This window comes from Doryrhamphus excisus, chromosome 22 (genome assembly GCF_030265055.1).
Source record: "Doryrhamphus excisus isolate RoL2022-K1 chromosome 22, RoL_Dexc_1.0, whole genome shotgun sequence".
Taxonomy (NCBI): domain Eukaryota; kingdom Metazoa; phylum Chordata; class Actinopteri; order Syngnathiformes; family Syngnathidae; genus Doryrhamphus; species Doryrhamphus excisus.
This window is the reverse complement of record NC_080487.1, coordinates 1,261,095-1,287,134: the sequence shown is the minus strand read 5'-3', so window position 1 is coordinate 1,287,134 and position 26,040 is coordinate 1,261,095. Positions and strand designations below refer to the sequence as shown.

At 42.1% G+C, this 26,040-nt stretch overlaps 3 protein-coding genes across 12 annotated transcripts; 2 read left to right on the top strand and 1 right to left on the bottom strand.

Moving 5' to 3' along the window:
* Positions 1-71: 71 nt before the first annotated feature.
* luc7l (LUC7-like (S. cerevisiae)) lies at positions 72-6,336 on the top strand. Of its 4 annotated transcripts, none has more exons than XM_058061408.1 (11): positions 138-304; positions 1,655-1,725; positions 2,684-2,778; positions 3,238-3,336; positions 3,427-3,537; positions 3,621-3,764; positions 3,851-4,027; positions 4,107-4,195; positions 4,277-4,306; positions 4,392-4,553; positions 5,377-6,336. In XM_058061408.1, the coding sequence occupies exons 4-11, from the start codon at positions 3,241-3,243 to the stop codon at positions 5,489-5,491; spliced, it is 924 nt and encodes a 307-aa protein (XP_057917391.1). In that variant the 5' UTR covers positions 138-304; positions 1,655-1,725; positions 2,684-2,778; positions 3,238-3,240; the 3' UTR covers positions 5,492-6,336. The 4 variants fall into 4 exon arrangements, with proteins under 4 accessions (XP_057917390.1, XP_057917391.1, XP_057917389.1 ...); XM_058061406.1 differs by having other exon boundaries at positions 2,046-2,778; XM_058061407.1 differs by lacking the exon at positions 1,655-1,725 and having other exon boundaries at positions 72-304.
* On the bottom strand, positions 6,315-16,874 carry LOC131109423 (epidermal growth factor receptor kinase substrate 8-like protein 1). Of its 3 annotated transcripts, none has more exons than XM_058061392.1 (19): positions 16,857-16,874; positions 13,302-13,347; positions 13,074-13,232; positions 12,865-13,014; positions 12,709-12,788; positions 11,007-11,119; positions 10,886-10,932; positions 10,685-10,808; positions 10,530-10,618; positions 10,383-10,457; positions 9,024-9,172; positions 8,628-8,772; positions 8,016-8,086; positions 7,823-7,931; positions 7,620-7,745; positions 7,378-7,522; positions 7,051-7,216; positions 6,737-6,869; positions 6,315-6,656 (listed from the first exon to the last, which is right to left on the bottom strand). In XM_058061392.1, the coding sequence occupies exons 2-19, from the start codon at positions 13,329-13,331 to the stop codon at positions 6,570-6,572; spliced, it is 1,998 nt and encodes a 665-aa protein (XP_057917375.1). In that variant the 5' UTR covers positions 13,332-13,347; positions 16,857-16,874; the 3' UTR covers positions 6,315-6,569. The 3 variants fall into 3 exon arrangements, with proteins under 3 accessions (XP_057917375.1, XP_057917374.1, XP_057917376.1); XM_058061391.1 differs by lacking the exon at positions 16,857-16,874 and adding an exon at positions 14,240-14,339; XM_058061393.1 differs by lacking the exon at positions 16,857-16,874 and adding an exon at positions 14,240-14,339 and having other exon boundaries at positions 8,016-8,083.
* Positions 15,320-25,914, top strand: LOC131109424 (sodium-dependent neutral amino acid transporter B(0)AT2-like). 5 transcript variants are annotated; one of them, XM_058061398.1, is made up of 15 exons: positions 15,320-15,847; positions 17,354-17,534; positions 17,617-17,774; positions 18,158-18,281; positions 18,359-18,534; positions 18,693-18,803; positions 18,894-19,126; positions 19,443-19,626; positions 19,714-19,915; positions 19,989-20,148; positions 20,939-21,101; positions 21,176-22,565; positions 22,694-22,877; positions 22,942-23,091; positions 23,990-25,914. In XM_058061398.1, exons 2-12 carry the CDS (start codon positions 17,354-17,356, stop codon positions 21,422-21,424), a joined length of 1,941 nt encoding a protein of 646 aa, XP_057917381.1. In that variant the 5' UTR covers positions 15,320-15,847; the 3' UTR covers positions 21,425-22,565; positions 22,694-22,877; positions 22,942-23,091; positions 23,990-25,914. The 5 variants fall into 5 exon arrangements, with proteins under 5 accessions (XP_057917381.1, XP_057917382.1, XP_057917378.1 ...); XM_058061399.1 differs by lacking the exon at positions 15,320-15,847 and adding an exon at positions 15,942-16,018; XM_058061395.1 differs by lacking the exon at positions 15,320-15,847 and adding an exon at positions 16,659-16,789 and having other exon boundaries at positions 22,765-22,877.
* The last annotated feature ends 126 nt before the right edge of the window (positions 25,915-26,040 follow it).

Genomic DNA, 26,040 nt, shown 5'->3' with positions numbered 1-26,040 from the left:
ATACGCTTACTCTACAGCATTGTGATTGGTCAATTCCACAAAGCTCGCGGTCCCTGTAAGGTCTCTAAGCGGAACATTGAGACAACGGGGTTCGACGTAACTTCCCCTAACAAAAAAGACGACTAACGAACGTCTCGAAGCGGCGATGCCCGGAGGAACGAGTATTTTAAAAACAAAAAAATAACAACCAACACCAATCCCTGTTGCCTTCTTTTTATACAGCGCGAAGGGACAGCCACGACTATGTCCGCCCAAGCTCAAATGAGAGCTTTGCTCGACCAGCTCATGGGAACAGCGAGGGATGGTGAGTTTTCTGTTGCATGCTAGCTTGAGCTAGCTCGTTAGCCAAGATGGAGCCAGTGGTGAGACAGGCTTGTGTTGGCGTGTGATGGACAGGCCTGCATGAATGGACATATATTTCTGAGGGCTGAATTAATATATTTGCGTGTGGTATAATTGAAAATAACTCCAGAGTTTGATGTTTGTATCCATAATGGCGATATTTCAATTCAAACAATGTATCTCCGTCTTGGTATAAGTCATGTTATTTCCATTTTAGCCATAGTTAGCAATCAGCTAACAGTGCGAGTATATCATGGAACCAAACGACACTCGACACTTGTCGATAAACCACACATACCTTCCTGAAGTTATGACAAACACCAATTTGTCTTTGAAACAAAATGTTTAAAATTATTACGTTTTGACGTTTTCATCGTACCATCTCATTTAAGTGACGTGTTATTAGCTTTACACAATTCCATCATTTCGAGTAAACGCAAATGACTTGTTTATGTAAATCCTATTCTCATACCATATTATACTATATGATTAATAAACATCTCAATGGGGAGGACATTCACATAAACACTTGATACATTTATTTGCACAGTATACGTGGTGTATTAATAAGTTGCCACACTAGATACATTTATTTGCATTAACTTATATGTATTTTTTGAAGTACATGTTTTCCATTGCTATGACAATACATTTACAGCTTCTGTTGTTTGTGTAAAAGCTCACTGTTGCATGAAAGAGCAACTCTATCCGATTAGGTTGTGCCGATGTGACTAATACTACGGTCACTACAGGAAGTTTCTTGGGATTTGTTTTTGTTTTGTTTTTTGACGGGTAGACACACTGCCGGATTAGTTGTATCCAACGAAAAATGATATGACTGACCTATAAATGTTGCTAGAATGTTGTATTCTCGAATTTAATTGATGCCAGTGTTTCAGATAATGAGGTTTGTCAGTTTGCCCACTGTCTGCTGTTACCACAGGGCTTGCATTGCAACACTCCTGTCTCCTTTAATTATTGTGTTATAATATATGCACCTCAAAGTGACGACACCCTCGCTTGGTACCCCTTTGAACAGAATCACCCGTGTATGAAATTGGTGTGAAAATTAAGGCGATTTATGCTACGGTTTACAGTCATTCGGATACAAACAACATACAAATTTGTTAGGTAGGGAAAATTAAAAAAAAAAAAGGTTCATCTTAAATTAATTTCTAGTGGATCATCCGTACAATATGCGTGAGTGAGTTTGTGGGTGTATGTATGTGTGATGTGATAATCAGCACATTCTTCCCATGCATATGTTGCATACAAACTGAACAATTGTGGCCCCTTTATTTTATTCATTAAGGTTCAGTGTATCTTTGCCAGCCTACATCAATCTGCAAAGGAGTTGCAGAAAAGCCTCATGTTCATCGAGCCGTGAGTCACACATAATTTTTAAAGCTGTTATGATGAATATCCAAGCAGTACATGTTTGCCTTTCGGAAGTAAGTGTAGCCTGTTTTTTTTTTTAATTTTAAGACATACACATTGGTAATTTCTTGAATGGCAAATACAATTTGGAGTAGTGCTAAGCTGCTTGAGCTAAGACGCCTGGTCGCGCTGAATGAACACAAGACACATCTCAGCATACTAGTCTTTTTCTTTTTTTTTCCTACAGGCAATTTTCAGACGAGACAAACACTTACACACATAATTTTCGATCTGACTCTTGTATGACTCCCAACTTCTTACCACAGGTTTGGCAGGAAAACTGTTCCCATTTTTACTTTCCCACAGCGGGTTTAAAATTCTGCAGCTGAGGGCTTGAAGATGCAGAAGGGTACAGTATGTGGTGGAGATCGCAGTGTGTATAAACCTACTTTTGCTTTTTTTTTTTTTTTGTCAATGTATCATGTCTGTAAATGGCTTGGCTGGAACAAATGATGACACCTATGTGTTGAAATGTTATGTGTAAAAAAAAAAAAAATTAAGCCCATTTGCACACGTACCTGTATCTCAGGCGCTATACGGGAAGGTGGACATTCATCCATAAAACAAGACAAACCGACAGTTGAGGCTCTGTTAGTGTTGTATTGACATTGAGGCCCGGGTAAGTTTGCCACCAGAAATAGCAGCAAGCATCATACAATGAGGCCATGCAGAGCCTTCAGCTTCTCACTTACACAGAGAGGCAGTTCATCTAGTAAAGTTCTTTTCACATGCTAATGACCAACAAGATTTTTTTTTTTAACAATGGGCTCAAATTGTTTGAATGCAGTTATTGTGACACATATACGACACAATCATGTATTATGCAGTGGCAGTCAGATATGTCAAAAGTCTGACACCCCACTGACAAATATGTCTAATTGGATGTCTTTTTGGACTATTTCAGGGGATGAAACGCGGCAGAGGGTCAAATTTACGGATGACAGAGTCTGCAAAAGCCACCTGCTCAACTGCTGTCCACACGACATTTTGTCGGGAACTGTAAGTGGCAATGTTGGGGGGAGCTGAAATATTGCTGTTCTTAAGTGGGGTACCTTTTTAAAAAGCAATTGGTATTACATTTCTATTACGGTGTACTGGCATTACACTCGCGTTTCCACACAGAATACACAGGTACACAGAATGCCATATGTGCCTAAAAATTTTTCAGCGTCTGCTCCCAAAGTTTCTGATGACACCCCTAAAATTTTAATAATAAATTTTAATAATAAATTTAAAAATTTTGGGGTCCACTGTGTGGCTAGTAAAAAACAAAAAAAAACTTAGTCTGGATCCGTGAATACTGCAAAATTTGTATAGGGTGTTTAATTATTGAAATTTTACAGTGAATAATGTCTCAATGGCAGTGGAACGTGGGCCTATGATTGTATGCAGTCTCATAGTGGTACATACCGCACTCGACTAATTGATCAAATGAAAACGATTGTGTTTTGTGTTTAGCGCATGGACCTGGGAGAGTGCACCAAGATTCATGACCTGGCACTCCGAGCCGACTATGAAATCGCCTCGAAGGAGAAAGACTTGTTTTTTGAGCTTGATGTAAGTGATTTTGCAACTCGCACTCGTGCCTAACTAGTGACTGAACAACTTGCTCTTATAATGGCTTTGATGTCCCCCGCACCCCCAAAGGCGGTGGATCACTTGGAGTCGTTTATCGCCGACTGTGACCGCAGGACAGAGCTGGCGAAGAAACGCCTAGCAGAGACCCAAGAAGAGATAAGTGCTGAAGTGGCAGCAAAGGTTTGTTAAAATCAAATACGAGTTCCACAGTGTCCTGTTTTGTTGTTCTCCTGGGTGACAAATAAGACCATGTGACGCCGCAGGCAGAGAAGGTCCATGAGCTGAACGAGGAAATCGGGAAGCTCCTTGCAAAGGCGGAACAACTCGGAGCCGAGGGCAACGTGGACGAATCTCAGAAGGTTCTGCAGGAAGTGGAGAAGGTCCGCAGTCGGAAGAAGGATGCAGAGGTGAGGCTGACGCGCACACTTCACTTCGTTAAGCATCCTCCTCAGAAGTCTTTTGACTTTATATAAACAGACTTTTGTTCTTGCAGGAGGAGTACAGAAACTCTATGCCCGCCTCCAGTTTCCAGCAGCAGAAATTGCGCGTTTGTGAGGTGTGCTCTGCTTATCTGGGTCTCCACGATAACGATCGCCGTTTGGCTGATCATTTCGGGGGAAAGCTCCACCTCGGCTTCATCCAAATCAGAGAGAAACTGGACCAACTAAAGGTGTGCATTAAAACTCAATATGCCTCTCCAGACACAAGACACGCCTCACGGTTTCAAAACTTCTTATTATCATCATTAGAAAACTGTTGTGGACAAGCAGGAGAAACGCAACCAGGAGCGCCTGAAGAGACGGGAAGAAAGGGAGAAAGAGGAAAAGATGAAAAAAAGGTGAATGCCCATACTACAATATCTACCATGTATGCGCGCGTATGTTTATGTTTATTTCAACATCATGTACTCTTCTCATAGGACGAGGTCCCGCAGCAGAGAGCATAAAAGGTACCACACTTCATTCGGCCTGTTTTTGGTCAATTGGTCCTGCTTGAATGTTCCCTCCGGGCTGAAACCACAGCTTTCTTTGTAGGTCTCGTTCTCGTGACCGAAGGAGGCGCCGCTCACGTTCCTCATCGCGAGACAAACGCCGCTCACGATCCCGTTCCCGGGAGAGGAAGAGGCGACATCGCAGCCGGTCCGGCTCCCGCAGCCGAGGACACCGTCACAGCCACGAGCAGAGCTCCAGACACAAGTACACGCCATGATAAATATCCTCACTATCACAATATGTTGGAATAATAGATAGATTTCATCAATCTGTTTATAAAGTAAGGCTCCTTAAATGAGTATCTGATAAACAATTATGACCCAAATATAAGATGTTTTTTTCCATTTCAGAAAAATGTCTTAAAAAGTAATACTACATGATAAACTTGTTGATAAACTTTAGATGCAAAATAACAGTATAAAATGAAAACCAAAAAGCAGACTTCAGAACAAATGTGTATCCAAAAGGCAAGATTATAAAAATTGCAATGTGATGTATTGCTAACTATATGTTTTAACGAGTTAGTCAAAGATCTTGCCGTCATCTTGCCTTATTTTGATGATTTAAAACACTACCGAAACTTCTTTTCCTAGGGCGCATTGATACACATAGTACTTATGCTAGCTCCGTCAACAACTAGCGGCATAGATAACAGCGACAACACTTAAAAGATGTCCGCTCTCCTTGGGATGGCTGTGTCTTCCAGCACAAGACGTGTCCTCAAGTCATCAGGTAAAAAAAAAAAAAATGCAGGGTTGGGATGGAACTTGCAACCTTCTGTCTTGATAGGGAGCAGCACGTACCATTCCACCAACAGAGACCGACCCCACGGATCGCGGGGCCCTACACATTTCTTTTTGTGTTATCTTCAGCAGCATGTTCCCGTCATTAAATGTTTCACGTATAAAAGTTGGCAGATGAGTTTGGCATCATGAAATTGTGGTCAAATAATAATATAAGTTCATTCAATATTTGTAAATTGGAACTGTTGTTAAAGTATCAACACTCCGTGTGTCTTTCAAAACAGGTCATCCAAAGACCGCGAGCGCTCATCCAGAGACAAGTCACGGGAGCGCGATCGGCGGGACGGCATGAACGGCAGGTCGGACTCTCGCAGGGCAGACGACAGAGAAAACCTGTGAGGTCCCATTGTCCCATTTATCCTCACCACACACACACACACACACACACCATGCACACCCCTGTGTGTCCTTCACCCATTTGTCCATTTACCAGCCACAAAATATTCCTTATAGTCCTCCATAGACTTTTCTTCTTTTCTTTTGCTTTTATTTGACATGAATATTGTATGAAGCCACCTCTCATCAGCCTGGTTGCAGTAACCACCTCTACCACCTCTACGGTTGGGTGGACTTTCTTTATCCACTAATCAGTAACGTCAATAGAGAAACATTATTCGGTGTGCTTTTTTAAAAATTGTTTATTATACAGAATACTACTTACATTTGGAGTGTCTCGAGTATGAAAGACACTATCCCCCGGTAGATCACATATCTTACTTTTTTTTTTTTTTTTAACTTTCTGTACTCTGCTTGATCAATGCCCTTTCAAAAGTCTTAGGAGCCCTGATAAGAAGTGATTTAAAGTCTCAGCATGTCGGGTATATTTTCTCTTTCAGTCAAGTCTGATTTTATGTCGCCGGTCAGTAGCCACGGCCGTTTCTGTGGAGGGGTGTTTGTCTAGTTTAAAGATCATTTGTTGGAACTGTTTCCGAGTGTTTTATCATGTTTTGTAAGTTGATTTAAAATAGATACAACTGTCGACCTTTATAAGATTTGAGTTGACATGTGAAGCAGAAAGTGAAGATTGTCGGACGCACTAGACTGAACTGCTTTGTAATGAATTGCAAACAGATTGTAAAAGGTGCATTGCTTTACATATAATGTGTGGGTGTCATCTTGTTGCGCTCTGATCCATTGGGGGGGAGAAAAAAAGTAAATTAAACCACATTAAAGTCTTTATTGCATATTGGTCGTTTCTTGCCTTCATTTGGTTGAGGCATTGTTGAATAAGTCTTATATTACTATTAAGTTAATAGTACAATTTACAACAACTTATAAGTTAGCACAGAGCCTACTGTATTCAATACAGTTGCATCACTGCCAAAAATGAAGTGCTGCAAGATGATCTCCACCCACATTTTCCAGGTATGTATATGTTTATATATAATACTATATAGTCCATCTATTATACTACATCTCACAAAGTGCTGCTCTCTAATTTAAGATCCACCTTCATTTTCTGTTTCTCCATGACGGCTTCCAGCTCTGTGGCCCTTCGAGCATCCTGCAGACAGGAAACGAGTACAGTTTTACGACCAATGGATGGCGCCGGAGGCCACAAGAATCATGCATCAACAAAGTCACCTCCAGCAGCGCTCGCTGCACCGCCAGCTGGCTGTAAACTCTTGCGCCTTCATGTGGAATAACTCTGCGGAGCTCCTCCTTGTTGAGGGAGAAGAGCTGAGCACCTGTTAGGACTCCCAAACATGACACCGTCCTAAAGGGAACACACAAATACCACAAATGTACACACCATTTCTGTATGCAATAAATGCAAAATACACAAAAAGGAAAAACAGCGCCCTCTGGCAGGATTTTGCCGTGCCTGCATTTAATGACCACTCACTCACTTTGATTGTGACTCCACGTGGTTGTAAAATGTCAAAGGTTAGACTCACGATTCACTGAAGCCTTTCCCTCTCAGCCACTCCATCACCTCCTCTGGGGCAGAGTGGTAGTCGAGAGGAAGGGAGGTCTCCATGGATCGAGGGATGACCAGAGGCTTGCTGCTGTTGGCCTTCCCATTGGTCAGCCTCTGGAGCAGCTCATCATTCACCATCATGACTGCAAAGATCAGGGAAACAGTACAGTATACACTACACATCCTTCCCTCAAGTCCAAAACACCATCTCTTCCCGTGCTTTGTCCACTTCATTAGGTACACAAGCTACTGAGCATCTGCATGATGACCACAATGTATCCCACCAAGCATCCCTACTGTGTACCTTTGTCGTTGTCCTCTGCCGCAGGTATGTGCTGGTTATAGGTGGGCACGCTGTGCGGCCGCGGGAAAGTGGGGTTCTGAGGTGCAGCAGGTGGGTTCGGTGGCACCGTGGTGAAAGTCTTGGCAAGCGGGGGTGCGGGCGGAGCCTGCAGCAAGTGGATATTTTTCATTCAGGAAGTCCGGTATGACACTCTTAACAAGCATGCTTATATATGTTCTTTTGCCACGTGTGGTGTGCCTCACCTGAGGCGGCCTGGTGTTGACGGGACTCTCGACGTGGGCCATGGGCTCCAGGATGTTGAAAGGAACAAAGCCAACCTGGTTGAAGCGATTGCGACACTTCCACCAGCGCTTGGATGACTCGAGCACCTGGCACACAAACAGGAAATGGAACCCCCCAGACAGGAAATTGAACCTTTCGGTGAGTAAAGCAGCCTCGTGTATACCTCCAGGGTCTCCCCTTGTTGGACGGAAAGCTCAGTGCTGTTCCTGGCGATGAAGTCGTAACTGCAGCTGTAGATTTTTTCCGGTGCTGGGGCGTGTCCTGTGTTGTCTCTGTATTGAGGAAGAGGAGATGCGTGCTCACATTGATAATGATGCAAGTGGGCATCATTATGAGTTCTTTACAAGTGGACCTACGGTTCATCATTGATGTGACTGTTCGGAATCGGGGGTTGTTGCTGCTGTTGCTGTTGCTGCAGTTGCTCCTGCTGCCAACACCAGGACACATACACAAGTCCCATTAGTGATGGTATTTTGAGTTAAAATTCATTTGATTTGGCAAAAGTGAGATTTTTTTTCTGGGTACTCTGGTTTATGTTAATTGGCGACTCTTTGATTCACACAAAACGGATATATCTAATGTTGCATAATGCATAAAGTTTTTTTCCCCCCCATCCAACAGTCAGGGATTGTTATGACAAAAGAAAGTGGAACATGGAAATGATTTCCATCCATCCACCTTCTAAATATGTTTTTAAACAGTATTAGAGTCCCCTGAACATGAAACAACACCCCTATAGTCACCTTTACACTTGCATTACCGCATATAGTAGACACACTAAGACATCCATCCATCAATTTTCTATGCCGCTTATCCTCTCTATGGTCGCGTGTATCCAATACAATATTTATACAATATTGCAGAATCTCTAACTTCAAATGTACTAGCTTTTGTGTTGTACTTTTTACACAGTTGTCATATTTTGACTAATTGCTCAAAATGCGCAACCCATATCCGGCATTCCATACCTCTTGTTTGACTCGGAGGGCTTCATGTTTGTGCTGTGACTCGACCGGATCCTCCCAAACCTGCCCGTCTGCCCTGAACGTCTCTGGCTGCCAGCCGTCGAGGAACACGGGGGTGTACGGAGCTATGGGGCCTTTGAGCTCGGAGCTGAGAGCAGAGACGTTAAAACATGAATGTTATTATTATTAAATAAGGTTTTGTTTGCTTGCACTGCATCATACCGAGTGCTGTTTCTATTACTTTTATGTATGGTAACCATATATACAGTTTTACTTCACTTACTGTACTTTACATGAAAAAAACAATGTCAAGGTGATAAAACAAGTCTTATTTTCCCAGCAGCACCCTGGACGACCTTTGCTAACCCCCAGAAATGCCCGTTGCTGACCGCTACTGACCGAGAATGCGTCCAGTTGGGACCGAGTGACACCCACAGTTGCCTCTCCTCCACATTCAGGTTGTCGTTTAACAGGGAGACAGCAGCGGTGGTCAGGGCGGGGCTGGATATGGAGGCCCCGAGTGCTGGTCCCCCTGTGGTCTTCACCATCTGGATACACCCAGATAAGACAACGCCACTGTTCACACACGCCCTTGTCTGACAAAGTTGCATTTAATTTGCTTCTCACACCCCCACACATTTCAGAAAGCTTGTTATATCTTCTCAAGACAATACTCTTAAAAGTAGTCAGTGTGCAGCTTGTATAACAGTGGAGATTTCCTATGCACTGATAATGAGTCAATACACATCCATTATTGTCTAAATAGCTGGCAACACAAGTGTGTACCAAAATAATTGTTATTTAAGTGCTACTTAAGTGCTGCTGGCACAGTGGAGCTGTGGTTCATTCATGATTCCTGTGATGTCCTGTGAAGCAGAGCATAATCCCCTCAACTTGGGACCAACAGCAGTTTTCCCGACAAAATACTACTTACTAACCCACTATGCTTTGTAACTGCCTTTACAAGCCGCACGTGGACTACTTTAATATGAGCTAGCTAACAACGGATGTTATGGGAAATACCTATTTTGACGCGAAAGCCCTCACAAATAAACCGAAAAAAAAACCCGCCAACAGTGTTCCATTTACATAACTGACTTGTATATTAACTAAGCTACAGACATTATTGTCGCAGCTAGCATGAAAAAGCATCACTAATCGCTCGTGTTAGCATAATTCACAGACGGAAGAGTGGATACCTAGCTCTCAATTTGGCTACAAAGACTCAACAAAATGCTGGTTTGCCGTCAGAATTTTGTACCCGAGGACTGGAGAACACGTAATGTGCTGGAAGATACAGCCATCCCAAGGAGAGCGGACATCGTACGTGTTGTTGACAGAACTAGCATAAGTATGTGTATCAATGCAATGTAGGTTGTAACAATGTAAGTTTCGGCAGTGTATTACACGTTATGATCAATCTACACTGATGATAACATGTAATAGTTGCAGTATCTTGCTGTATTTTTGATAATATAAAACATTTCCGAAACCTCATTGATTTAGCCCAGGAGCTAACGCTACTTCCGTCAACAACATGGCGCTAACTACGTCGGCTTATGTAAATGTTAGGGCTACAGCGCCAAAATATGTAGGTCTATTCTATTTATGGAATACCTTTGGTGTAAATATGGTAGTATTAGGTGATTACTAGATAATAATATTTTAGAACACGATATTGGGTTTTTTGTTGTTGTTGAATGTGAGCCATAATAGCAACCCGAGGTGTAGAATTGGTTTAAAAAGATTTGGACTCACCATATCCAGAGGTTTGAACACATGATGAACAAGCTCCTCTGATGAAGGATTGGCTATGGATGATTTTAAACGAGCCTAGGAGTAAAAAAAAAAACATATCTGCTTTATTCCAGCAAACGAGTAAAATGGATCTTTTTGAATACAAACCAACAGGCTGAAGCAATATCTGAACTTCTGGAAGATATTGATGAACTCCTCCTCGGGTGGAGGCCTGGCCCTTATGGTGAGTATATCTTCTATTTACGAAAATAACACACATGATTATACACGTTTTATTTGCATCTATTATCACTTCTTTTTACCTTCTGCACTCTTTTTGCTTTTCTTCTTCTTCTTTCTCTGATTGAGCACTGTGGCGGCCTCGGCTGTCTGCTGCAGCTTGGACATGAAGCTCTCGATGTCATCAAAACAGTGGTTGAGGATGCCCTGAAGGAAAAGAGCAATTTTTAACACTTTGTTGTATGACTTATATAGGTTAAGAAGATCGGAACAAGGAGGTGTACCACTTCTCTCTCGGCTTGGAGTAAGGATTTATCTGGACCTCCGTTTGCTGGTAAGATGATTGATAAACTATTAGTATTCTTAATTTACAATTAAAAGACAAATAGCTTGTTTTTTTTGTACCTCTAGGTCCAGGGTAAGGTGGCGGGTTGGTGGGTGGGGGATTGGGAGCATGTGGAATCGGTGGATTTGGAATGCCATAGGGGTCAATCATGTCTGCACCGCTCTGGGAATACCTTTGGGAAGGAAAGAAGGACTTTCAACAGCAACGGTAACCTTGATGATTGTGGTGGCAGTGGCTGCTTACTCGGCACTTTTAGTCAACGCAACACACACACACACACACACACACACAGAGCAGGGCATATACTGGACTGTAAATAGACACAACAAAGCACAACGGTTAAATATAAGCCACAAAAGCAAGAAGATGGTGTCCATGTCCATGTTTAGCCTCCTCTGGCTGTATGGCTGCAAACACCTGCAAGCATTCCTTGAATGACTTCCAACCAGGAAGTACTGTGTCCTGCCTTACCCTGCCAATGCTCCCTCCCCGGCTCCTTGAAAACACCGAAAAAGCAGGTAAGCCGTATCCAAACACGATCCCCCCCCCTCACTATTCCGAGGACATTCTGCCGCTGTGCTCCTTGTCCCGTTTGCCAAAATGGCCAGCTTGTTTCTGTCACACCTTCTCAAGTTATGTGCAAACCAGTAGAACAGGTTTCATCTCTTCTCAGCTGTTTACACTGCTCTTTCACTCAAACACACACACACACAACTGTGGCGCCACTTTGATTCAGCATAATGGCGGCAGTGAAAGGTGGAAAACAAACTGGTTAACAAGGGGGTGGCTTAGTACTTTGTTTGGATGTCAGCTGACCTCGGTGAATAATTTTGTAGCCATAACATTAGGTACATTATCATGAAAATACCTTTTCTGAAGATCATTTGTTGTAGCTATTATGGCTACCTTATTTAGCGACGGGCTAGAAGAATATTAGCTAATTACCATAAATGCCTTAAAAATATGGACGTCAAACAATTATATCAATCAATTTTCTACACCGCTTATCCTCACTTTGGTCGCCGATATGCTGGAGCCTATCCCAGCTGTCTTTGGGCGAGGGGCGGGGTACATCAGCCAATCACAGAGCACATATAAACAAACAACCATTCACACTCACATTCATACCTATGGACAATTTGGAGTGGCTAATTAACCTAGCATGTTTTTGGAATGTGGGAGGAACCTGGAATACCCGGAAAAAAAATGGGAGAACAAGCAAACTCCACAAATAAAAAATATACAAGTTACATTATTATTCAGGGCTGCACGGCGGTCGTGTGGTTAGCATGCAGACCTCACAGCTAGGAGACCAGGGTTCAATTCCACCCTCTCTGTGTGGAGTTTGCATGTTCTCCCCGTGCATGCGTGGGTTTTCTCCGGGTACTCCGGTTTCCTCCCACATTCCAAAAAAATGCTAGGTTAATTAGCCACTCCAAATTGTCCATAGGTATGAATGTGAGTGTGAATGGTTGTTTGTCTATATGTGCCCTGTGATTGGCTGGCCACCAGTCCAGGGTGTACCCCGCCTCTTGCCCCAAGACAGCTGGGATAGGCTCCAGGATAAGCGGTAGAAAATGAATGAATGAATATACATTTAATGAAATAAAAACCCTAAATGTGCTTATAAATACAAATAATGATTCAAATATATTTCATTCTAACTTACAATATTACAATATTACTGTAATGGCAGAAAGCACCGACAGCTGATTCTATTCCCTGGGTTATTCAGAGATAATTCCGGGATGTTGACTGTACCTGATTGGATCCTGAATGGTCTGTTTAGTCCTGTTGGATTTGGAAACAGCCTGTGTAATGTTGTCACAGATGTGCTCCGCCTGCAATTAAGCGAAACTCCTTTCAATTTAAAAGATACTAGATGTTTATGAGGTGACCCCCGCTGTTAGAACTTACCTTCACTGGCTCACAGCTGAAGTAGAGAATATCCGGTTTCTTCTCACTGACGCTTTGGCTCACCAGGAGCAGAAGGGACGGGAAGAGTTCCTCTGAGTTAACGGCCTCGCATCGGAAGATGGAGTTGAAGGAGTACTTCTCTATCTCCTCCTGCGTGACGCCGCGCGGTCAATCTTGCGTACGTTTAATTCAAACTTCCGCATCCTTACCTTTGTTTGTATGTCTCTCAGATAAACAGCATCTGCGCCGACATCCAGCAGCATCTGTTGGCTCCACAGCTTGTTGCTTTCAGCCAGGAAGAGGAGGCGGGACCGGGCCTCCTCCACGTTCTGCACTTCTCCATTCTGGAGGGAGAAGGTGAGCAAGTGCTGCTCAAGGGAAATACATTGTCATACAGAGTCTCTCGCTTGGCAAGTGTGTGGCGGGTACACACTCACGTTGACAAAATACCGCTTGATGTTTGTCATCCTGATACGTCATCCGCTGCAGATGAAAAGATAAGTCAGTGTCATGAATTATGATTGATTGATTAGAAACAGTTTACGTCATACTGAGCGATACCAAAAGGTACCAAAGTTCATTTCTGTGATGCTGGTTGGCTTCCAAGTTAATTGTAACTTTAACATATCTTCCCTATAAGGACGTAATATCCATCCATCCATTTTCTATGTTCTTCACACTTTTAATTCACAGAGCTGAAATCTCACGCCAACCATGATGATGCTTTCAAAGGATGTTCTACCTGACTTTTGAGGCATCATTTCCCAGAGCTGACCCTTTCCCCAATGTATTTCTGCTTCCATTTGTGCTTAAGTAACCAGGGATGAGCCTGCCATGTATGAGCTGCCCCAACCAGTCTGACGGCACTACAGTATCATCCTCTTTCTGGGATCATCACGACTGGAATCGCTGGTATCGCACACACTTGTCACTATCACTCCCACTTCCCTCGTTGTCAAGTTTCATGTGGATAGGGGCCCAAAATTTGTGAAGTTGGTTGAATGTGGAAAATATCCCAAAATACTCATGATATTCCTTTTTTTAACATTTATTTTTTAACAAAAACACACCATTAGCTAACTGAAGCAGATTTATTTAGATGTATTTTATTTAGTTTGAAGTAAAGTATGGGTGGGGACACCAGGATGTTTGATTTCAACTAATCCCCAGTTGACAAAGACTCGGGGCAAAAATATGTCTAAAAAAAATAACAATTTATCTATGCATTTAATCGTCCGACCTCATAGGACTAAATGTGGTGTCGTTAAAATGGAACATATGGACAGAAATCTCCATGTTGATTCCCATGATGGCGTTACCGCGTGTTTCTATATCCAAAAAGTAAGTCTTTAAAACATATATTTGGTCAACTTACCGAGGTTGACAAGCTTCAAATTCTTTATTCCAGATATTAAAAAGCATGGAAGTGTTTTTAAAGTGTGATCCGGTCCCGTGTGACTGCAGGTATAGGACACGCCCTTGAATGTTTTAGCGAAGTGTGCCGTCCCGCCCTGCACCGCCCACACTAGAAATAAAGGTGAACTCACTCACGGTCTTTGTTGTGTTGAAATACAGTTGGGGGGGGAAGTGTGGAGCCTGGGAATACAGTACATGCTCGCATTTTTTTATAGGCTATCCTTCATTTAATACACTTCATAAGGCTATGAACTGCATTTTATTTACTATATATGTGTTGAGTCTCAATTGTCCATAGGTATGAATGTGAGTGTGAATGCTTGTTTGTCTATACTATGTGCCCTGCAATTGGCTGGAGACCACCCCCCCCCCCGCCTCTCGCCCAAAGACAGCTGGGATAGGCTCCAGCATACCCCCGACCCTAGATGAGGATACGCATCGAAAATGGATGAGTAGATGTATTATTATTGTTCATGACATTTCCAACTCTAATAATGTAATGTAACAAAATAATAAGATAATCAGAGGGCTGCACAGTGGTCGAGTGGTTAGCGCGCAGACCTCACAGCTAGGAGACCAGGGTTCAATTCCACCCTCGGCCATCTCTGTGTGGAGTTTGCATGTTCTCCCCGTGCATGCGTGGGTTTTTTTCCGGGTACTCCGGTTTCCTCCCACATTCCAAAAAAACATGCTAGGTTAATTAGCCACTCCAAATTGTCCATAGGTATGAATGTGAGTGTGAATGGTTGTTTGTCTATATGTGCCCTGTGATTGGCTGGCCACCAGTCCAGGGTGTACCCCGCCTCTCGCTGCTGGGATAGGCTCCAGCAACCCCCGAATATGAATAAAGAACAAAACTCATTTTGTGTCAATACCGAGAGGCACTCATTCATGGATTATGCAATATGCAATAAAAAAGATCTGTATATTTTTTCTTCAGGCTAATAACTATTCAAACCCACCAAGGGCATATTTTACAGCTATCTGTGAGTAACTATTTACTTTTTGTGATATTTCTTAATAGTTAGGAACAGAGCAAAGGTATGATTCAATTTAATTGTCATTTATTTGAAGTAAATTATTGTATTTGTACATTTATGTCTTTAATATCATTTTATTTTGGTGCCACTCGATAGTGCCACTGTACCACATTTTGACACACTTTTGTCAAGCTGAAGACAAACACATGACAGTATTTACATGGTTAAAGTACTTGGATTGTACTGTACCCATTACATAACATTCTATGGCAATGATGTCACAGTACTTCAGTATTTAAACCCCCAGGGGGGTAAATTCATGTCATTTATGGATTCTTCTGAAATGCTACATGCAGTAACCAGCACCCCCATTTCCAATTATTTGATTTTCTGCACTCAAGTGCATTTTTTTAAAGAAAACTGCAATTTCCAAATGGTAAAAGGTGTCACTTTTCACAACAAGCCTCCACTACTATCCACCAGTGGAAGTTATAGGCGGAGTTGTGAGAAGTGGCAGCAAGGAGAGGGAACACTTAACTGTTTTTAAAACTTTTTTTTTTCCAATTCTTTCTTCAGCCTGATTCAAGGTATTTATGACATTTAAATGCATGTGTTTAAATCCAAGCGCATTGACGATGCAGTGTGTTAATAGTATTAATAGTACGTCCACACATCTTAGTGCGTTGTGTGACCGCTGGCATACGTGGCAGAGTGTTTGACGATACAGAGCTGTAATGTCAATGTGACCACAGAGATAGGTACTGCCAATTGAAAGAAAAATAGGCTTTCAACTTTTAAAAATATATATAATCTGACTACTATTTCCTTATACAGGTTGTATTGATTTATGAGAACTTCCGTAAAGACAGCGTTTACCTCGTGTGGTATTCTACGGATACGCCAAAGTAATGTAAAAACTGAAGGAATGGCGTATAAGTAAGAAAAAATAAGTATAAAATAAAAAATAAAATAAAAATACCGTAAGTTGTATAAACCATTTCCAATAGGGAGCTCGCAAGCATTCAAAACATTCCTTTACGTAGCCAAAACACTATTTAAATTTAGTATATTTTAGTATTATACTATATAATACTCTATTATACTATATTATATTATTATATATTTTAGTATTTAAAGTATATTTTATGATGATTTGAATATAATAAGTATTTCAGTGATTTAATGATGTATTTGCTTACCTGGTTACGTAGTAAGAGATTGGTGTTTACCTTCCAGTACTCAGCGTGTTATGGAGGTTTAGTGTTTAAATTCGAACATTCTACTGTCACCAATTACTACAAATTTAATCCATAAATATTCTTTAATATGTGAATATATAACACATTTCATCGACTCTGAGCTCGCTTCTGTTTGTGACGAAAGTGCTGTTGGCGTTCTTGGTGTGCTGCATCCAAACAATGACTCCATGAGGGGAGTGTGTGCCAGTTGTAAAAAAAAAAAAAAAAGGCAACTGGGTGAGGTTATGAGATTTTGAAGTTAAAGAACGCGGGAGTTCCATCGACCTTCTGGTAAATGGTCATCTTATTCGACATGTATTGTTTCTACAGTTGTGTATGTATGCTGTCATTATATTACCGTAGCGGTAAGTCCACAGAAGACGACTTTTAGCTTGACTGTCTGAAACGGTAGCTGCACGTGCGCCTTCTTGTCAAAAGTCCTAACAGGAAACACGATTATATCGTCAATATTTTCAATTTTTTTTGCTTCATTTACGGTGTTATTTTTCCTTACACCATTGTCATCGTCACCTGAAAAGGTAAGTTTGGCACATGTCTGAACGTATTGGTTTGTACTCCAATGCTTCCGGATTTAGCTGGCACGTTGTGGTTTAGCTTGATAAGGGATACTGGGAAATGGCTCACATTCCCATTGACTAATGTGCTTCTTATGTTTAGACATTGTTTTGTCTCAGCGTTGTATTAGGCTACTAACAAAAGCTGTATGGAGAATGGATGGATGGACACCACTCCACCCCACCAAAGGGTTCACACAAATGAAGATGATGCTTAATTCCTTGAATAAGTTGTTCCGTGATTAGCAGCCATCTTGTTCTGTTCTATTTTGTTATACAGATGGAGAAGCAGCTCCCTGAAGCAGAGGCCAACCATCAAGATGATCATGACAGCACCTCTGAGCCTGCAGCAAGAGCTGGTTGGAACAGTAAAATCGAGTACTTTTTGGCACAGGTGGGATTCAGCGTCGGGCTTGGCAACGTCTGGAGGTTTCCGTATTATTGCCATCAGAACGGGGGCGGTGAGTGATCACTTGGTGTGTGTGTGTGGAATTGTATCCAATTGTCTATCAGACTGATCTTGGACTCATCTTGGATTCTCAGGGTCGTTTTTGTTGCTGTATGTGGTGTTGATGCTGGCCGTGGGCACTCCCTTGTTCTTTCTGGAGCTGGCAGCCGGTCAGGCTATCCGACAGGGAAGCATCGGAGTGTGGAAGTACATCTCTCCCAGGCTTGTAGGAATCGGCTACTCCAGCTGTGTGGTAAATTTCCATTCATCCATTTTCTATGCCGCTAATACTGATTAGAGTCGCAGGGGTATGCTGGAGCCTATCCCAGCTGACTTCGGGTGGGAGGCGGTGTGCACTCTGGACTGGTTGCCAGCCAATCGCTGCGCACATATAGACAAATAGTCATTCACATATTCATACTCATACCTATGGGGAGTGATGTTGGAACTGTGATATAGTGATGGACAACAGTATAGTGTAATTGATATTTTAAATATTTCATTTATTTACAATAATTCTGTCACAAATATCCAGAAAAAAAGTCCCACAGATACACTTAACACATTGTAGCAAATCTGTCTTTTTAATGTAATTACACAATATGATAATTTATAATAATTCTGAAATATCCTCAGGTGTGCTTCTTTGTGGCACTCTATTACAACGTCATCCTCGCATGGAGCCTCTTCTATCTTGGCAACTCTTTTCAGAGCCCTTTACCTTGGACAACGTGTCCGGAGCAGGGGAATAATGTGACAGGTAAATCCAATAATCACACAGTTCTGAAAATGGACTTAAATCCTAAACAAAATCAACACATTTGGTTTTTGTTACAGTTAAGGAATGTGAAGCGAGCTCCCCTACGTCGTATTTTTGGTACCGTAAAGCATTGGATATCACCGACTCCATCAACGAGACGGGCAGTTTCAACCCATATATCATTGGATGTCTTCTGGCGGCGTGGACCATTGTGTGCCTGGGAATGATCAGGGGCATCAAAAGCTCAGTCAAGGTAGATGCCTACATTTGCGTAGTTAAGACACAATTACATTTAGTGGAGTTACAGGCCATGGTTAGTAGTAATCTGTTTAGGAATATACTGTATATATATGTAAATATACTGTATTATTTCTTCAATGTCATTTAACTACTCCTTTTAAAACCTTCCAGGTGATGTATTTTTCTTCCATCTTTCCCTACCTGGTGCTTTTCTGCTTCCTTGTGCAAGGATTTCTACTTGACGGTGCCTTGGAAGGTGTCACTCACATGTTCTATCCCAAGGTAATGGCAGACGAAATATTTACATGAATATTTATATATAAGGTATCATACACATGACGCGCTTGTTGTTTTGTATCGCCCGATGCAAAGCTGGAGATCTGGGCAGACATTCAGGTGTGGCGGCAGGCAGCCACGCAGGTCTTCTTTGCTCTGGGCCTGGGCTTTGGGTCCATTATCGCTTACTCCTCCTACAATCCCAAGAACAACAACTGCCACCGTGATGCTTTCACTGTCTCCTTCATAAACTTCCTCACATCGGTGCTGGCGACGCTGGTGGTGTTTGCTGTGCTCGGCTTTCGTGCAGCTTCGGAATGTATAGCGAGGTACAGTACGTATGTTTTATATTGATAAATATTGATGCATTGGTCACAGATTCATTTTTTTTAACTTCCTCCTTCCTCTGTTTAACCCAGGAAGTAAACAAAATGGAAATTACAAAATGGCAAAAAGACAGGGAACAAAATATTGCAGCTGTTGACATGAAAACAATATGGCGGGAGTGAATTATCAGTAATACACATGGAAGTGTACAATTATATAGAGGCCACTACTTCCTACTCCGCGTCATGTTTCTTAATGCAATTACTTAAGCATGTCTGAAACATTTACCCTAATTTGTTTCTTTTTGTCATTTCTTAGCAACATGAAGTTGCTGTCTGAGCAGATCCAAATCGGTTCTGTGGACTTCAACATGATCCCAACATTCGACTACACTCAGCCCCGCTCTGTTAAACTCGAAGACTACAGGAGCTGGTTCAAACAAAATGGAAGCCATATCCCTGCCAATTTAACTGAGTGCAACCTAGAAAAGGAGATGCAGAAGGTGTTAAGTTGATATTTAAAAGTGGATTTTCTGATTTGATTCCTTTGTCTTTCACACGTGGAATTTAAATGTTGTATTTGTGTTCAGGGTGTGGAGGGAACTGGCCTCGCTTTTATCGCCTTCACAGAGGCCATTTCTTTGTTGCCTGGCAGTCCTTTCTGGTCAGCCCTCTTCTTCCTCATGCTGCTCAACCTCGGCCTCAGCACCATGTTTGGCACGATGGAAGGCATCCTCGCCCCGCTCACCGACCGCTTCAAGACTCTGGCAAACAACAAGACTAAACTCACAAGTAAACTCCGCTTTTTTTGTTTCTTCATCGTTGCTGACAGAACACAAACATTTCCTGTTTGTACTTTTTCCAGTTTTTAGCTGCGTCATCGGGTTTCTGATTGGCCTTCTCTTCACTCAACGCTGCGGCAACTACTTTGTTATGATGTTTGACGATTACTCAGCCACCTTGCCTCTCATCATCGTGGTGGTGTTTGAGACCTTCAGTGTGTCTTGGCTGTATGGAGCCGACAGGTGAGGACTACGTATTTTCGGGCAGGGAAAAATGCTCTAGCTGGGATAGGCTCCAGCTGTCCTCGAGCGAGAGGCGGGGTACACCCTGGACTGGTCGCCAGCCAATCACATGGCACATATAGACAAACAACCATTCACACTCACATTCATACCTATGGACAATTTGGAGTGGCTAATTAACCTAGCATGTTTTTGGAATGTGGGAGGAAACCGGAGTACCCGGAGAAAACCCACGCATGCACGGGGAGAACATGCAAACTCCACACAGAGATGGCAGAGAGTGGAATTGAACTTGGGTCTCCTAGCTGTGAGGCCTGTGTGCTAACCACTTGTACACCGTGCGCCTGAGGATCGCGGGGGGTGCTGGAGCCTATCCCAGCTGTCTTCGGGCGAGAGGCGGGGTACACCCTGGACTGGTGGCCAGCCAATCACAGGGCACATATAGACAAACAACCATTCACACTCACATTCATACCTATGGACGTACCTAGCATGTTTTTGGAATGTGGGAGGAAACCGGAGTACCCGGAGAAAACCACGAACCAACTTTTTTGTCTTTAAAAAGTCAAAAGAATTCACGCCATCAACAGGTGTGACATTTTTGACTCTTTTTTTTTTAGGAACCATAAATGCAACTGATAGTCTGACATTGCAAAGCTACTCTATGTATATCAGCAATGTGTACTCGAACACCACATGATGCTCATATTGAGGATTTCGTGTTTTCATACCATAGAGGTGAGATGTTCTGCATCACTGATATGAATAATCCATCACTTTGTTTATAAAGATTCCTGGATGACATCGAGGCAATGCTAGGCTGGCGCCCTAATGTCATCTACAAGTACCTGTGGAAGTATATTTGTCTGTTGGCCATGTTGGGACTCCTCGTGGCCACCAGCATTCGCATGTGCATGGAAGCACCAACTTACCTCGCGTGGACAGAAGAAACGGTATGACACATTCCATATATTGAATCCGTCCTCCCTTAAAGTTATTTTTTCTTGCTCTGTTTATATTTATTCAGGCTTCTGAGACCAGGGTACCATACCCGGGGTGGGCTCTGGCTGTTTTAGCTTTGCTCATCATATTTGCCATGTTGCCCGTCCCTCTGGGCTTGATCTACACTCTTCTCCAGGACAGAATGAGGAGACTGTCTGACGATGATAAGCCTGGTCAGTACAGTATCGTTAACACTGAGGGCAAGTGTGAAACCCCGATGACTGACACGTCAGAACTGAGCCACTGCAACGCAGATGGAGATTCTTGCCAATGATGAACTTCTCAATCATTTTTTTTCTACATTTCTTGTTTTAAAAAGAAAAAGTAATTTCAAAAGCCAATGAAGCAATATTCTAAATTGAATCTATTTACATTTTGTCATTATGATGCACAGCATTTACGGTATGGCAGTCAATTGATTGTAAATACACTAGATCAGGTGTTTTCAAGGTGCGGCACAGTGAGCCTATTCTGGATCATATAGTATTTTATGTTGGAACTAAAATCAATTCATTTTGCCTATAAACATAACTGAAGTTACCGTTTGTAAAAAAACAAAAACAAAACAAAACCTTTTTCCTCATTTTTCTCAAGCTGCTGCACCTGGAATAGGGGGTCATTGCCATAGTTTTATATCTTTGTTTTTGTGTCGCTGCAATATTCTGTTATGTTGATAAACATGGTTGCTTCTGTTTTTAAGATCTTATTTCAATTTCTGGTCTTTACCGGGTTTTTTAAATGAGACTGTTTATGTCATGTACAGTTAGAAAAACAAAGTTTGTATACCGTCTGTAAAAATGTTTTGTCAAGGAAAAGTAATTTAATTGCCCTGTGTAATGTTTTTTTTTTTTTTTGTAAATCAAATTTCTTTTTATTAAAACCTAATTTCAGCACATTTTTTGTAAAAACTTGAATATACTTCTATACTTCTGTCGTGTTTCTTTTGGCAAATGTCCTCGCCCTTTTTAGTGCTTTTGTTTTTTGTGTCTGTGTGTGCATCACTCTTCAAGGTCGTCCTCCATCTTTTCAGTGCTTTGCACACCTGTTTTGCATTTCCACTTTTTTTCAATGGTTAAATATCTGATACTCGTAAACAGTTTGTATCCCCTTAAGATTGTGCACACTGAAAGTGGAAGCCAGGGAGTGGTGCATTATTTTTAATACTGTATTAGCATAAAACCTTTAGGGTGCGTGATGAACAGAAAGCGATGTGTTGTTCAACCGCTAAACTTGCATAGATGTCCTTTTCTTTCCTCTCATATGGTTCTAGAGCGTATGGAAGTAGAGTGACATGCAGAGTCCCTTGTGGAAAGACTGCGTTTGGGGAGCTCGGTTGTCTTGGATGCACGTTGTCTTGTGAAGAAGAAGAATACGGAGGCAGACAAGACTGGGAACGACACCTGCTTCTACTTCAGGTAAACACCATTTACATTTTGTGCATGTTTTGTTGAAAATATGGCCTTCAGGTCTTTATCAAAATGGACCAGGTTGGTCCATCAGATGAGAAAACTAATATCCAATATGACACATTTTTCCATTACAGTGCACTTGTGGTTATACCCTCATGACGGACCGGTTTGCACTCTTCCTGATGCTTCTCTTTCCGCTGAGCAGCTCCCAGATCTCGCTGCACTCAAAGCGGGACATCTACACCCATCAGGACCCGGCAGTAATCCCTGCTTCGGTTCGACTGAGAAACCAGGACAGCAGCCATCTAAATGCAAAACGTGAGTACATATCAAGTCGTAATTTAATTTTAGTTTGTCACGGATATTCTCTTAACCGCGACAGATGCCCGTGCAGACCAAGACCATGCCAAGGTGGGCATTTTTATTGCTGCCGCCGGTGTGATGTGCGCCCTGATGGCTGCTGTGTATTGTATCTACAACAACTTCTACAACAAGCAACCTTACCTGCACACCCAGCTTGACGACGGCACAGGTAGAGTGTCAAGTACACATTTTACCAATCAGTAGTATAAGATATGATATGCCTTTATTCGTCCCTCAGTGGGGAAATTTGCTTGGGTAAGAGAACAGAAATAAAAATACACAATAATAATTCATTTTCTACCGCTTTTCCTCACAAGGGGGTGCTGGAGCCTATCCCAGCTGTCTTTGGGCCATAGGCGGAGTACACCCTGGACTGGTGGCCAGCCAATCACAGGGCACATATAGACAAACAACCATTCACACTCACATTCATACCTATGGACAATTAACCTAGCATGTTTTTAGAATGTGGGAGGAAACCGGAGTACCCGGAGAAAACCCACGCATGCACGGGGAGAACATGCAAACTCCACACTGAGATGGCCGAGGGTGGAATTGAACCCTGGTCTCCGAGCTGTGAGGTCTACGCGCTAACTACGCGCTAACCACTCGTCCACCGTGCCGCCCAAAATACACAATATAAAAAATAAACAATATAAACAACCCAAGTATTAACAAATTAACAATTTTACCCAGAGTTATATACATAAAATGTAAGAATACACCCAACATCTGGATAATATACACTCCTGGTGAAACGTTTTAGAGCACCTCAACAATTATTCTGGATAAAAAAACTACATTTTAAAGTGTTTCCATTGTAAATTCCCCTTTTCTTGCTATTTTTGATGCAATAAATTACTTTCTACAGTACAGTGCTTTTTAACTGATGTTCACCAGGGTATTTTACTTAATGATTTGGGGTACATGAGAAATTGCAAAGGAAAACATAGCGCCGTGTGAGAGAGACAGAGGATGTGTACAGTTTATGTCAATAGTTTCCAACGAGGAAGAAACCTTTGAAGATTAAATATGCTTCTATGAAATACTTTTTTTTTCCCCCCCAGAGCCAATGGGCCATCCATCAGTGCTTTTCCAAGCTTCCAGTGCGGTGGATGTGCAAAGAGCAAGCTTCGGTTCCCTTTCAGACACGCCATCCAGTATCTCTGTCGCACCCTGCCTCTCCCCTCCTCCTTCCGCCATGCCCTTTCCTCCCCTCTTTGCTTCCTCCTCCTCTTTCTCTTCCTCACGCTCCCTGAGGACCATATCAGCAAAAGACCTGCAGAGGAGTTTTATCTGAATGGAAAGTATACAGTAGCTGTTCTTTCAGTGTCTACATACCTTTTTCACATTTTAGGCAACTTATACGATTCATCATAACATTTTCAGAAACTAGTAATATATTTTTAAACTCATAACAGATCCTGGGGAAGTAGATATCTACTATATTATTGATGTTTGGGATACTGTCTGCAGGCCTTTAAATGGTTCCTTTCCAAAAATTGTGATTCATTCTTGAAGTAGTACAGTCAGTAGACGTACAGTCATCCCTCGTAGTTCTATATTTATATATAAATATCATATAATCATATAATATAAATCTATATAAATGAATTATCGTGAAGTAGGATTTCCTATTTGTACATTAGAGCCCTCAAGACATGATGTAACACCCCTATAGTCAGTTATATTATCCAATATAGTTGAAATCGTAGAAAATGAGACACCTTTGTGGCTTGGTGGGTGGTGTACTACTATTTAATCCTGTATACTACGGCTTTGGTGCAGTGAACCTTCACACACGAGCTGCTGTCAGCCACAACTCACGCCAGTCACTGGCACTCTCCACACTGCTAACCAAGTAGCTGATGTCACACCCCCACACCTCTTAAAGCCGCACATAATATCGCAGATATTACACTACATAAAACATGGTCTTCTGAATACCTAATAGTTGTATTTTTGTTCCCTTAGCCACTTTTAGGATTGAAAATTAATTTAATTTTCATTTGGGCCAAGAATAGAAACAATTTGTTTTGAGTGAGGGTGCAATGTTTGAACCCTGGTGTAGCAAGGGACCATTATAGTATAAAAAAACAAACAAATATATGATACTTTTACAAACATTTTCCTTATCCTGTATTTGTAGTGACCATTCTTACTCGTACTCCTGACTTATAGTTATCATTCAAGACGATTCCACATATGAACTATAGGCATTTGTTAAGTGATGTACTGTATATAAGCATGTATAAACTAAATACATATATAAATGTCAGTGCAAACTACTCGTTTTCACTATATGGTCATTAGCTGTGTTTTATTGCATCAAAATATGGTTATTATTGTTTGTGCAGCTCTCTTTGGATTAGAGTGCACAGGTGTACCTAATGTTGTGTCTGGGGAATGTCGGTGGGGAGGGGGGCACAGACAGGACATCATCTGCTGGAATGTTTTGTTCCTAAATAAGGTCAAGAGAAAACACAATAGCGCAGTAACTTTGCCCAGGATAATACTGTAAGAGACACTAAAAAGAAAAGCGCATTAGACAACATGTTGAGGTCGCAATTTAGTTAAAGGGGACCTGTTATGCTCATTTACTGCCCTTTGTATTGAGTTGTGGACTCCCATAGAGCAGCTACACACAATAACCAGCACAGAAAGCTTTCTAGACCTTCCAGAATCTGCACCTATTCCAGCTGTATTTCCTTGGGTTTCCAAAACGGTCTTTTTAAATTTATTCCACCCATGACCCGCCTCTGGTCACGCCCACTCACCGTGATTGGTTCCACTCAGCTTGTACCAAAGCGCTCCCATATAAGGGCTCAACATTCATTCATTCATTTTTGACAAGGGTCGCGGGGGATGCTGGAGCCTATCCCAGAAGTCTTCGGGTGAGAGGCGGGGTACACCCTGGACTGGTGGCCAGCCAATCCCAGGGCACATATAGACAAACAACCATTCACACTCACATTCATACCTATGGACAATTTGGAGTCGCTAATTAACCTAGCATGTTTTTTTGGAATGTGGGAGGAAACCGGAGGAGAACATGCAAACTCCACACAGAGATGGCCGAGAGTGGAATTGAACTCGGGTCTCCTAGCTGTGAGGCCTG

Excerpts from the sequence above, each read along its gene's own strand:
- luc7l (XM_058061406.1), top strand. The coding sequence starts at position 2,542 with ATGGGCTCAAATTGTTTGAATGCAGTTATTGTGACACATATACGACAC. Across the intron at positions 2,779-3,237 it reads ACGACATTTTGTCGGGAACT|CGCATGGACCTGGGAGAGTG; the intron begins GTAAGTGGCAAT and ends TTTTGTGTTTAG. Across the intron at positions 3,337-3,426 it reads ACTTGTTTTTTGAGCTTGAT|GCGGTGGATCACTTGGAGTC; the intron begins GTAAGTGATTTT and ends GCACCCCCAAAG.
- LOC131109423 (XM_058061392.1), bottom strand. The coding sequence starts at position 13,331 with ATGACAAACATCAAGCGGTATTTTGTCAAC. Across the intron at positions 12,789-12,864 it reads TCAGCTGTGAGCCAGTGAAG|GCGGAGCACATCTGTGACAA; the intron begins GTAAGTTCTAAC and ends GCTTAATTGCAG. Across the intron at positions 10,458-10,529 it reads GATATTGCTTCAGCCTGTTG|GCTCGTTTAAAATCATCCAT; the intron begins GTTTGTATTCAA and ends TTTTACTCCTAG.
- LOC131109424 (XM_058061398.1), top strand. The coding sequence starts at position 17,354 with ATGGAGAAGCAGCTCCCTGAAGCAGAGGCCAACCATCAAGATGATCAT. Across the intron at positions 18,804-18,893 it reads CTCACATGTTCTATCCCAAG|CTGGAGATCTGGGCAGACAT; the intron begins GTAATGGCAGAC and ends CCCGATGCAAAG. Across the intron at positions 19,127-19,442 it reads GCTTCGGAATGTATAGCGAG|CAACATGAAGTTGCTGTCTG; the intron begins GTACAGTACGTA and ends GTCATTTCTTAG.